Raw genomic sequence first — 13,236 nt, forward strand, 5'->3', positions numbered from 1 at the left:
TTATTATTATTATTATTATTATTATTATTGAGCATGTTTATTACTATAGTGCCTAAGGACCAACCAAGCGTGAGATCCAATTGTGCTAGGCACTGGACAATCACAGTAGTAAACAGTCCCTTCCCAGAAGATCTTGCAGTCTAAATAGACAAGACAGACACAGGGTGGCAGAAGAGGTTTAAACACACCAGCACAGTGTATGCTAATGCAACAGCAAATGCCATGTTATTTCCACTTTTTTTTTTTTATACACAGGCTTAGTTAGGAAAGGATCAGTTAAATGGAAAGAAAAGGGCTGGGGAAAGGATACATTGAAGGGAAGGGAGGTGAGGGGGACAAGGCAGGAGAGAAGAGGGTAACTGGCCGCTGTGGAGTGAAACTGAGGTGAAGAGACTATGTGACAAGGGAAGGAAGAGGGCTGCAGCAAACAGCCAATCAGCACAGGGCAGAGAAAAATCTAGTCAAAACTGAGAAAAGCTTTCTGAATGTCCAAAGGTTCCTGCCTCACCCTGGTGCTGGAGTCTCTATCTTGTATTTACATCTGTTGCTTTCACAGCTATTGCACTCCTGACAAGCAGGCTTTGTGAAATAAGACCACGGTAGTTGGACAGTGAAATGATTTTCCTTTCAGCATACCTGTGCTGGAGAAGTTGGTGTCCACAAAAGTACAGTTCCTGAAGTATGTGCTCACAGAAGTAATGTCCTCAAATAAGCAATTCTTAAAAAGGGAATCTTCAAAGGTTACTGATTTAAACTTCATCATAATAAACCTGCCCAATACAAATAATTTCCATCAGTCTGCCTTCATGCATCAAGATTAAAGATTCAGCTGTACATCTTACATGGATGCCATTCTCAGAAGTCCCACACCCATGAACATAATACTTCCTGCAGAGTCAGAATGGCTGATTGACTGATGCTGTGCAACCATTGTTGAATCATTGATTTCACAAAATGACATTCCCACACAGCTGCCAGGCATACCTTTTTCATAGTTAATACGAGGATAAAATATTTGTTATCACCAATCTCTAATCAAAATGTAAAGAACCTCAGGAATCTGATGTAATATACTTATAAAAGCAATATTAAATAGCTATTTCACAAGTGCTACTGTATTCTTCGCTAAGGCTCCAGAAATCTGGCTTCTTGGAATAAATGATTCGTGGAGATGCTAACAGATTTTAAAGAACTTTTATTTCTACAGCCAGACAAAACCCTCTCTATCAGGTCAGGCTCAAACACATTTTGGCCCAGATTTTAAAAAAATGTTTACACAAAAATGCTGGAACACAGTCACAAATATTGCAGATAACCTGTTAGATGTCTAAATGGAAATATGTTTATGCTGCTACTGTGACTGAATGTACAATTGTAATTATTGTGCATAGAAATTATGCACATGCATTTTTGTGCACACTATTCTAAAATTACCCCTTTCTAGTTCCTAGCTCTTCTTACTTTCTGGCCCCTTCTTCTTACTGACTCTCAGATAACTAATACCATAGCCTTTTGACCTGTTTAATTAATTTTAAAAGGTGAAGGAAACCTAGTAGATAACCATACATATAATAAAAACATTAGACTCAATATTCTTAGGCCAAATCTACAGAACAAACTTTTTGCCAACATAGCTATGTTGCTCAGGGGTAGGCTGACCAGACATCCTGATAAAATCAGAACTGTTCCGATTTTTAGTTCTTTGTCCCGCGTCCCGACCGATGTACGTTCGGGACGCCATTTGTCCCGATATTGTGGCTGTAGCCACTCTGGTGGGTTTTTTTTTTTTTTTGCTTCAGCAACTCGGCTCCGGCCCCCCTCCCCCCCGCTCTTTTTTTTTGCTTTGGTAACTCGGGCCACTTTTTTTTTTTTTTTTGCTTCCCCCATGTGTCCTGATATTTTGTCTGTTTCATCTGGTCACCCTAGTCAGGAGTGTGATGAGGTGTGATTTGTGACCAACATAGCTGGGTTGGCAACAGCCCTTTGTGTAGAATTATTTGTACCAGCAAAACTGCACTTTTGCCAGCATAAGCTGCATCCATTATAGGATCACTTTGCCAATATAGTTATACCAGCAAAGCCTTCTAAATCTTAGTCTAGCTAAAATTTCTACTACACAAACTTCTCATGTCTTATACTAAACAACTTATTTAAGTTTTAGGTCAAAGAGCAATTTTCTTCTTGGGGTAGGAGTTCGGGGGTTGAAGAATGTCAAACAAGTTTATTGTGAGGTAGATAAAAATGGTGGGAATTAAACTTTCTCAGATAAAATTGCTAGAATCACATTTTTTGTGGGAAGAGGGGACCCAAAATTCTATTTTGATTTTCATAGGTTACTGGCTAATGACTTTGCTACTAGTATTGGACAGGAAAATGATGCCTCCAGTCTATTAATTAACAACTGTACCTTTTCTCATCTGTGACAGACTCTGATTAAAATCTCATGTCAACCCATTATCCTTTTTCACAACAACACCATGCTTGGTCTTCCTGTTCAAAAAATTGTCTTGATTGTTTAAAAAGGAACAAAGAGCAACAGGACTAACCAATCGAAATAGAAGAGACAGACTGTGTCCCCTACATACCGCAAGATGTGTCTTTTGCATTTTGGACAGGAACTATATTTTGAAACAAAATGAAAAAGAAAACCCAGATGCTTTAAAACTGGTGTAGATTGTTGAGATTGTTTGAATTCAGATCCACCCAGATTTAGAAAGTTAGAACGCTGAATATTGTTGGAAACATGTTCTGATTAGGAGAGATTATGAAAAAAAGAGCAGAGGGGGCTCTTGAGAAAAAAGAGAAATGAGAAAAAAATCCACTGACCCCCCCTCCCACTTCCATCCCCCGCCAAAAATAGTGAATCTTTTTTGGGGGGGAACAAACCCAAAAGTTTATACTGTTGGGGAAAAATGGCTCAAGCAGTTCACCAATCCCAAATATCAAAGTTTGCATACTTTACAGATTCAGGACAGATCTGGGAGCCTCAGTATTTTTACAAGCATTTTTATTTGGATATGCTCTGCAGTACCTGCGCTGGCAGAGTGCACAGCAACCAAAATGTACTGAATGATAATAAATGGCTCCACTTTTTTAGACAGCATCCATCTCCTGAAATGGAACTAAATTTGGAAGGCAGAAGCTAATTTAAAATGAAATAAGTTAGTCAATTTTCAATTGCTCTGCATTGAGCAAATCTTTAATTGCTTCCAAATTCAAATTCTTATTAAAAAAGAATCCTTCTTATATTACCAAAACCTTTAATATAATAAACTTAAATGTAATTTTATTATATAAATAACAACTATTTAGTACCACAAGGCTTAGAACCTTAATATAGTTTATATTATATTCATATGTATTGTAGACACTGACAATGTGTAGACCAGACACTTAAAACAATTCTGTGACCATAGAGTGATTAAACACAATTGGGTTGCTTTGATGTCTTTATAAAAGTAAGTCATTTAGAATTGTGCTCTGTAAAATTCTAGCTAGTGCCTTCAGACTTCTGGACTCAATTTAAAAATAAAAGGACATTGCTCATCTGGGTTTTTACTTTTTACAACGGTTCATACTTTCTACTGAATGTCTCTGGTATTTATCTTTTCAACTATTTTTCCCCTTTTTAAAGATGTCATCCTGTAAGGGCTCAGTGTTTCTGAAGCTCAGCATTTTGTCAGAAGAGATCCTAAGTGAGTACCAAGAAAGGAAAAAAAAGTAGAAAGGAAGAAAAGAAAACTACCCTTTCTCCCACCATTAAAGATACATCTCCTGCATCCCCACATGCCACACACATTGGGTCTGAAAATCTGAGTCCCCTGCTGAAAGTAAGTACCAATAATGTGAATCCTCTAGTCTGGTTTATAAAGATAACCAAGGCCTCAATCCAGCAAAAGGGATCCACCTACATGGACCCATAACGCATGTACAGTCCCCATATACTTCCACTAGAGTGCAGGATCAAGCACCAAGGAGATAAGAATAGAATGACTCTTCCAAAAATTCAGTGTAAACAAACGCAACCCAATCAACCTATTAACGGTCAACATCGAAAAAGATTAGAGTATTAAGAGTTTGTCTATGCAGTGCAGCAAAGTACTCTAAAAGGGGGCAGTGAGAGTCAGAATGCTTTACAAATCATATTCCTCTACCATTTTACCGTCTAGACAAGCCTTTAGGCAGAAAAATAAAATGTTAGTGAAATTAATGATATTTTCTTAACCAAAATCTTTCTAGACCTGTCATTGATGTATGATCCATTGATGTGAATCTGATTTTCCAATGTGAAGTTGAAGCTGAAATCTGTAATTCTCTCTCCATTAAAACGCTTCACTTTGGATGCATATTCGTCCGATTGCAGATGTTTAATGACATCAGGGAACCAGACAGACAACCCATAGTAGCTGTGAAAAGCAGAAGTGTTCAGTCATAAAGCTCACCTTAACTTCAGAAGTATGTACAGACTAGAGATATTAACCTACAGCATCCAACTACTTAAAGCAGATAACTAGATCTTCAGAAACACTTCTACTTCTACCTGAATTTTAGATTTTTAAGCATCAAACATAAGCATGCTTTTAGGATGAAATGCATTTTGCTTGCATAAAGTCAGAATAGTGGGATCCCTCACACTCTTCATCCATGTTAGAGGGGAGGAATAAATCCATTCTCCAATCAGGATCAGAGCTCAGGGGTGCAACATAGACCTCCTACAGCTGTTGGTTTAACCTGATGTGCTTTCAAGGTTGTTAGGGCCACTGGAACTGTGTGGTCACATATCCCTTCATTGATTCACACTGTAATAGCTCCCTATGCCAGACTATGCAGGGCCAGCAGAAACACCACCAGTGGGATGCAGAGAGCGTGGAGGCCCCCGGCTCAGATTTTCTGCCAGCCGCTCATGCTGTGCAGTACCAACACAGAGTTTAAGTGGCTGGGAGAATCTTGCCCAAGCTCTCTTCACTACAGTGAATGTCACTGTGAAGTTTAAACTCTTAGTTAGGGATTGGGCCCCTGCAAATTTACACTGCATAATGATTACAATGGTCTGAGCTTTTGGTGACTTATCCTTAGATCTGAGAGAGACATGATTGCTATGGAAATTCCCAAATCAAAGTAAGCTGGTGGGTGTATCACTTACTCTAATGTTAGGGTCTCAAAAATGTTATCTGGACTCAGAGGACAACTGGCTGGAAGATGGAGTGGATTAGAGTGGAGTGCAGGTTGGGGCACTTTGTATGGTGGGAAGTTGCAAAAGAGATAAGGAGATGCTGTTGTGGAAGGGATCCTGAAGTAGAGGTGGCATAGAGCACTTTATGAAGGTGGAGGAAAGCTGAGGAACTAAAAATTAGTTTTACTCTCCTTCAGTTCCTCAGTGTACTTCAATGAGGATAAATTTAGCATAGCAATTATTAATTATGATTAAAAATACAAGAAAAGTTCATTTTCTGACAGCTCAATTTAAATCTATATAGAACGACAGTCATTAGGTTAATAAGGAAGCAAATAAGTGAATTACTGTAGCATCTGTTCACCAATGAAACATATGCATGGAACAATAAGCCAAAATAATAATAATATTATTAAGGATTTATATAATACTTTACATCTTCCAAGTGCTGTACAAACTCTGACCCTTAATCCCGTTTTTTCTCATGGGAAATCTCTTTTTATTCAAGAAGATAGTGCACTGGGCCTATATATTCAGAAGTGACAAGTGATTTGGAGTTCTTTAGTTTTTGGTCACACAACTCAACACCTTGAAGAGTCCTAACTTTCAAAGGGTACCAACCTTCTGAAAGTCAGAACCCTTTAAGGTGCCAGGTGGGAAACCAAAAATAGAGTAACCCCAAAAATATGATGTTTTATTTAAAAGGTAATTGGGTAAGTATTGTCAATAAGAAAAGAAAATCACAATGACAAGCAGATTTGCATTCCGTATGACCAGCAGCATTAAAATTAATATGTATTTCAAGATTTACAGGCTAACCATGGAAAATTCATCAAGAATCCAAGTCAATCGTACCCAAAAGACAGCGTGAACCATACAGCTGTAAGTTTGATTGTATTGTCCTTGACTGGATAGTTGAAACATCTCATAAATGTTAACCAAATCTGTAAAATATGAGAAAATACATTTAAAAATAAAGTGTTTTAGACAATTAAGTTATAGAGACCTGGATTCTGTTCTCTGCTTCATCAATAAAGCAGCAAGCAAGGGGCATCACATTACAGCTCTTTGATTCTCAGGCCAGACCTGCATGCTGGTGTCGGTAAAAGTAGGTTTGGGTATTGCCAAACTCCATTTATCATGCACCTATCATGATGGCCTCCCCTGCACTGGATCCACTGGGTTTACTTCTAACATTCTGAATCCCTATGTAGCGTCAAACAATCACAGTTTAAAAACAAAATAGTCAGAAATATTTCCATCTTTCCCAACAAAATTATACTGTTCTGAGTGGATGACAGGCAATATTCCACCCTGAAATACTGACACTTTTAAGGTCTGATATGTCATGACCCATCATGGTGTTTTACACAAGTGGAAAGGAGCTGAGACTGCCCTCATCTCAGAAGGTTTACAGCAGAGCTGGTTGGAAAATGGGGTTTTCCACTACATCTCCCACAACTGACTCCTTTCCTGGAGAGGCAAGGCAGTGCATCATAAGAGTCTCCTGGAAATGGTACATCATGGGAGATGTTCTCCGATCAGGGCGCCTCACCCATAGAGAATGGGAACATGAGGCAACTTAACTACAACTCCTATGAGGCATTGCAGTAGCATATCTAAATTGAAACATTTCAGATTTTGGCCGCTGGGTTTTTTTGTTTTTTACTTAAAACACACACATAGAAAGCAGATACTTTTTGCAAATAATTTAGTCAAAAACCCAATTTTTCATGGAAAAACAGTTTTGATCAAATATTTTTTGACCAGCTGTAGCATACATATATTCAAGATATCATTGAGACATTATTACACGTGGGAAAACTATTTTAGATAATTTTTAGTGGCGTCTAAATTAGTGATATTGTCTCTCTCTTTTCAAGGTCTGTACTGTAGGATTCAAAGTAAATGATGTATCTTGGCTTTACAGGTAGGATATGGAAAACAGGCCCAGTAAACTTTTATGAAACGTTATAAAACAGTTCTAAGTTTTCCTGTAAAATATTGGGCGTATGCTGAATACATGACTGTATAGTGTCTTATAAAGATTTTATTGGTATTCATTTTGGATGACCTGCCTAACTTATTCATGGCTTCACTACCTGTAAATAAAGTGGCCATCCCAAACCTCATACTGATGGAACCTTTTCATCATCATATGTTCCCCCTCGCCCCATATCACACTTGTTTTTCCGGTATATATTAAACAGTGCTTGAGACATAGTCCCATATTTTTATTAGGAATGGCTCAAAAGGATCTAGGCTGCCCTTTTCCTGATGAAGAATGGACCCATTATCTCTATGATGCTCAATTCTCTCCCACTGGCCTGTGAAACTGGAATCTTTTGATTGTTCCTGAAGCCAGGTGTCATATTCATTGTATAGCACATCAGCTGTCCACATCAGGTCATCTAATCACTCCTATTTCAGGGCACTAATGATGGCTCTCGTGTTACCATATACACAAACTACAAGTTGAATTTTATTACTTACCCCATATAGCTCTGTGCGGATTCTAACAAAACATCTTCTGTACCAGGTTCCTGTGTCACTCTGAATTTCTATGAGCTCATCTATCTGTTTGGGAGTTTTGATTCTGTTAACCTGTGAATGGAAACAGAGCAGCATTTTTTTGACCTGTTAAAATGCAATTAAAGGGGACTTGAAAGTTTAAATAAGCTCCATAAGCTAAAGATGGGCAGACAGTTAGGAGCAGATTTTCAAAAAGATAGAAGTATAAAGTCTTAACTGGAAATTTACAACTACAAATATCCTATTTGCAAACGCTATATAATTTACATGCACAAATTAGGTGTGCTATTGCACACACTTCTGCTCTTGGACCTGTATTTCTGCATATTCAAACACTAGTTTCTGAAACAAAATAGTTCAACTTTGCAGCTGCTTTAACAGAGTGTTGCCAAAAATTTGGGCCTTAATGTGGTATTGTGGGTAAGAGCATAACAAGCAGATATATCCAATTTTCTTACAGTCTGAATAAAGTATGAGACAATTTGCTGTGTATGCCATGCTGTCCTATTTGAAATATATCTAAGGTACATATTTTTGGGGAAAAGAATGGGGAAGAATATGTGGGTAATCAACAAACAAAATGCAGCATAACACTTTTGTGCTGCGAAGGGCATGTCTTGGGCCCACCAGGGATAAAACGTTAATGAAACCCTTCTTCACTATTATAGCATTAAAGAGGCGAGTGTGGTCCAGGGTTGTGTGTTCAGTTATTGCTCGGTTACTTTCACTGTGACAAACATCATTAAAAATATTTTAAATAATTTATTAGAGATACCAAAAAAGAAGGAAAATAGTTAAAGCTTTTGAAATATAAAGTATTAGGTACAGCTTTGATTTTAACAATATCCCTTACTCCTTTTCCCTTTAGCTGTGGGGAGTTTTTACAGGGATTACCCCCTTCCTTCCTCTGCTGTTTGACCATCTTTAGATGGTATTAAAAATGTTTATTAAATGTCCTTTTTAGAAAAAAAGAGAAAGTTAGCTGAATGGGCTGAAGCTGTTGCTGAAGTCCAGTCCTGTTTTCTTTAAGACAAAACCAGACAAACGCACAAAAGAAAAGCAAAACAAGAGTAAAGATAGAAAATGCAGCTTCTGTGTCTGGTGCTGACTCTCACTTGCAGCCTTGCCACTGGAGAAACAGACACAGTACATGGCCTTATCAGCTACTCTGAGACCTGGCAAACTTGCACCAGTGTTGGGCTGTTTAAACTGTGATTTTAACTGCCTGTCTGGAGACAGACTCACAGCAATGTGGCAAAAGGTGGAGTTGTCTTGGCCAGCTCAGCCAGACTTTTTTTAGACAGAAGACAAATAGAAAGAGAAGAAATAAGGTATGGAAGAAAAATGCCATGGGGGGGGGGGGGGGAGGTGGGAAGGGGGGAAGGATAATAGCAGGAACTCAAGGATCACACTCCAGATATTATTTGGGATTTAGCTGAAAGCAGTGGAGGTGACAACATCATCTGTTTCCTTCTCATTTGCCCAATTTGATCAGGATGCTTTTCAGGATCAGGACAACAAAGGCCCAATGGTGTCATGGTAGATAACAATGTCTCTGGAACTAGAGAGGGTTGTGGCCATAATGGTAAAACTTGCTCCTTTCAGAACCCCTCCCCCCTTCCCCCAGATATACAGGCCCCAAGCACCCTTTTGCTGGGCTCAGGGTAAATTCCTAATACGGGTCTCCATCTCATCCCACACAGACACTAATGAAAGAAAAATTTATATTTGTTCTGAAATGGGATAGCTACGCCTCATCACCTCATCTCTTTAAGACTCTTCTTTTCCAGTGCAAAAGCACAAAGGACCTCACTAAAGTCAATGTTTTCCTATGAGTTCACACTCAGTAAGCAAAACAGCAAGATGACTTAAGTGTTCCTATGCCATTGTAGATCATCTGCAGTTTTTGATGATATCTGGTACAACCATGCTAACCAAGACTGACTAAATGTTATTTAGTCAAACTCAAACATCCACACTTTAGCTTGAATTTTTTTTCTTGGTGATGGGCTTGTGGCCTTCTGGCTGGGCTCCTTGTACTCATTTCCCCTCCCCTTTACTTGGTCCCTGGAGATATACAATGTCCTGAAAGAGGCAGCAGCCTCATCCCATTAACAAATCAAAGCACGCTTCAGGGTTTTTTTCTTTCAGCTCATTGCCATGCCAACTCGTGACTTCACCAGGAGCTTTGAAGAGTCTAATGTCATAGGTCTTTTAATCTAATCTAAACAATCCAATTTGGAACCATCTAATTGTCTCCAACTTTTTCTGACCTTCATAAAGAATTTTATTTTTTTTAAAACCTTGGACAACTTAGTGTACAGGCCTCTGCACCACCACACTTGCATCAAATAGCTGTAACTGATAGACACAAATAGGCAGACTGCTGGATAGACTGGCTGTTGATGAGAAATGAATGTGCAGGGCTTGCAGTAAAGAAAGTGTGTTTCCCCCCCTTAAAATAGAGGAATGGAAGATAACCTGCCCAACCATAGCTCATCATAGGCTTCAAAGTAGTAGCTGATTGGTTTTATTCAGTATGCCTTTCCCTGCACTGTTGAAATGTTTCCAGTTTAGAGCTTGTAACAGGATAGCGATCACCTCTTGCCTGTGCCCTCTTTGCCGAGTGCATATGCCTGCACGCTCTCTAATTGAGGTAAGTCTTCACCCCTCCAGTCGAGTCACACACAGTCTGAACATGAAACACAAACCCCTTCCGGGATAAACAGTTGTAATGGGGGCCTATCCCAGTACCCCTCGGTTGGCCTCTCTCTTCCTGTAGCCCTCCCAGGTTCAGGTCCTTAATTAATCTCAGTCTTTAAACAGTCCTGGCCCTGGTATCGAGCCATACCTCAAGGGATCAATGGAGGCAATGTCTTTTTCACCTCTGGGCCTCTCTGGGACAGCGTGGTTACTAAACAGTTCAGGTCCCCTTCTGGGGAGTTGTATTCCCAGTTCAACATCCAAGCCACCTCCCCAGAAGCAAATGGGAGGAACCCAGGCCTGCCCAGTACTCCAGGTCCCAGGCCTACAAATAGCAACCACCTACCATGTCCCTTTAACTAAACCGTGTTGCTGCTATGATTTCCTGGGCCACTTCCCCAGCACCTTTGCCCTCACTGTAGGGCTGAAGTCTTTGACCGTCTCTGCTCCCCTGATCCCTTCTAGCAGCTGCTTGGTCCACAGTCCGTTAACACCCTCAGCAAGCCAGGAACACCAGCCTTACTCCTTCAGCTACAGGCAACAACTGCCCTCATCTCTACCCTGCAGCTCCTTTTATATGGGCTTGCTCTGTCCAGACTGGCTGCTCCCTGCAGCCTCTCTCTGATTGGCTGTGTCCCATGGAGCCTCTTTAGGCCACTTGGAGGACTCACCTCCACTGTTTCTTTCTGGGATGAGGTGTGGTAAGATCATGAGGCCTCCAATGAGGGGGCCTCAAGGCCTGGTACACCCTGTCAAGCAGCTGTTTCTAGCACCTAATCTGCACTGGATACAGCCCAAAAATCTTAACCCTTTTACATCAGATTCTGGTAGCAAAATAGAAATGTTCCTAATATAGATAACTATGATTTTGGTTAGAGCTGGAGAACTTGTTTTTGCAGAATTAGCTCCACACCCAATAGAACTATAAGGTGCTCCTTAACAATGACAACAAAATACATTTTGATAATATCCTGAAAGAAATAACAGAATTCCTTTCTTTTTGTCTAAAATTATAAAAATGCTCAGCTGAATAAATAAAAAGATTTGAAGAAACAAGAATACTAAGTTATCTAAAAATCCATGTTATGTCTTTTATCTGTAAAAATTTGTAACTATAAAGAGAGAGATGCAAGACTGGAGCTATTCTAAGTGATAAATTTTCTGTTGGGTAGGTGTAGAAAAAATATTTTGAAGCAAGTCTGGTTTCCAGGGTATGAAATATGGGAAAGACAAAAAACAAGAATAGCTGCATATCTGAGTGAAAAGGCAACTTCTGTATTCCACAGATGACTAGAAGTACATAGTGCCTCAAATTTTACAAACTAATGAAACATTGTAAAGGAAAATTCACCCAGAAAAAATGCTCAATTAACATAAATGCAATATGAATTGACTGAGGGGGAAGAATTTTGTCTGTAGTGGATTGGAAGATTTTTTACATGGATATTGATCCAAGGCAACTTAACGTATGCTTTTTTAAAAGCCCCAGTTCTGGAAGGTAAACACATACTTAAATTTTAAGCATGTGAGTAGTCCTACGGACTTCAATGAGACTTACTCATATACTTGAAGTTAGGCATGTGACTAATTACATTGTGAATCATGGCCTAAGAACAGGAGTACTTGTGGCACCTTAGAGACTAACAAATTTATTTGAGCTCACGAAAGCTTATGCTCAAATAAATTTGTTAGTCTCTAAGGTGCCACAAGTACTCCTTTTCTTTTTGCGAATACAGATGAACACGGCTGCTACTCTGAAACATGGCCTAAGAACGTAACTGCCTAGAGGTATAAATATTTGCAGTGTTGTTATAGCCGTGTTTGTCCCAGGATATGACAGAGAAAAGGTGGTTGAAGTAATATCCTTTATTGGACAAACTTCTACTGGAGGAAGAAACAAGCTTTCAAACTTCACAGAGCTCTCAACAAGTTAGCACGAGTATAAATAGCAGTGTAGCCAGGGTAGCATGAGTAGCAGCAGCTGAGGCCTGGCTTAGCCATGTTGAACACACACTTGCCTGAAACTGGTGAGTACTTACTCAGCATGGCTAAGCCAAGCCTCTGCTGCCGCTATTCATGCTACCATGGCTACACAGCTATTTATCAGAAGGGTAGCCGTGTTAGTATGGATCTGTAAAAGCGGCAAAGAGTCCTGTGGCACCTTATAGACTAACAGACGTATTGGAGCATAAGCTTTCGTAGGTGAATACCCACTTCGTCGGATGCATGTAGTGGAAGTTTCCAGAGGCAGGTATAAATATGCAAGCAAGAATCAGGCTAGGGATAACAAGGTTAGTTCAATCAGGGAGGATGAGGCCCTCTTCTAGTAGTTGAGGTGTAAACACCAAGAGAAACGGCTTTTGTAGTTGGCTAGCCATTCACAGTCTTTGTTTAATCCTGAGCTGATGGTGTCAAATTTGCAAATGAACTGAAGTTCAGCAGTTTCTCTTTGAAGTCTGGTCCTGAAGTTTTTTTGTGGCAGGATGGCTACCTTTAAATCTGCTATTGTGTGTCCAGCGAGGTTGAAGTGTTCTCCTACAGGTTTTTGTATATTGCCATTCCTAATATTTGATTTGTGTCCATTTATCCTTTTACGTAGGGACTGTCCAGTTTGGCTGATGTACATAGCAGAGGGGCATTGCTGGCACATGATGGTGGACGTGCAGGTGAATGAACCGGTGATGGTGTAGCTGATCTGGTTAGGTCCTGTGATGGTGTCGATGGTGTAGATACTGCTATTTATACCTCTGCTAGCTAGCATGAGTATGTGTACACAAGTAGAGTAATCACAACTCAGCTCTAGACAGGCCATTTGTTTAGTTTTAAAC

The 13,236-nt window shown here is 39.7% G+C and overlaps 1 protein-coding gene across 3 annotated transcripts in view; it reads right to left on the minus strand.

Annotated features, from left to right (window-relative positions):
- The window catches only part of SV2C (synaptic vesicle glycoprotein 2C), a 219,545-nt gene that overhangs the window by 25,089 nt on the left and 181,220 nt on the right, over window positions 1–13,236 (minus strand). For all 3 annotated transcript variants that reach the window (XM_038403373.2, XM_043515281.1, XM_043515280.1), the window contains 4 exons: window positions 7,667–7,777; window positions 6,029–6,117; window positions 4,242–4,406; window positions 637–770 (listed from right to left, as the gene is read on the minus strand). In XM_038403373.2, the coding sequence (XP_038259301.1) occupies window positions 637–770; window positions 4,242–4,406; window positions 6,029–6,117; window positions 7,667–7,777 (499 nt within the window). The remainder of the gene's footprint in view (window positions 1–636; window positions 771–4,241; window positions 4,407–6,028; window positions 6,118–7,666; window positions 7,778–13,236) is intronic.

The sequence above is a fragment of the Dermochelys coriacea genome, chromosome 5, assembly GCF_009764565.3.
Source record: "Dermochelys coriacea isolate rDerCor1 chromosome 5, rDerCor1.pri.v4, whole genome shotgun sequence".
In the NCBI taxonomy this organism is placed as follows: domain Eukaryota; kingdom Metazoa; phylum Chordata; order Testudines; family Dermochelyidae; genus Dermochelys; species Dermochelys coriacea.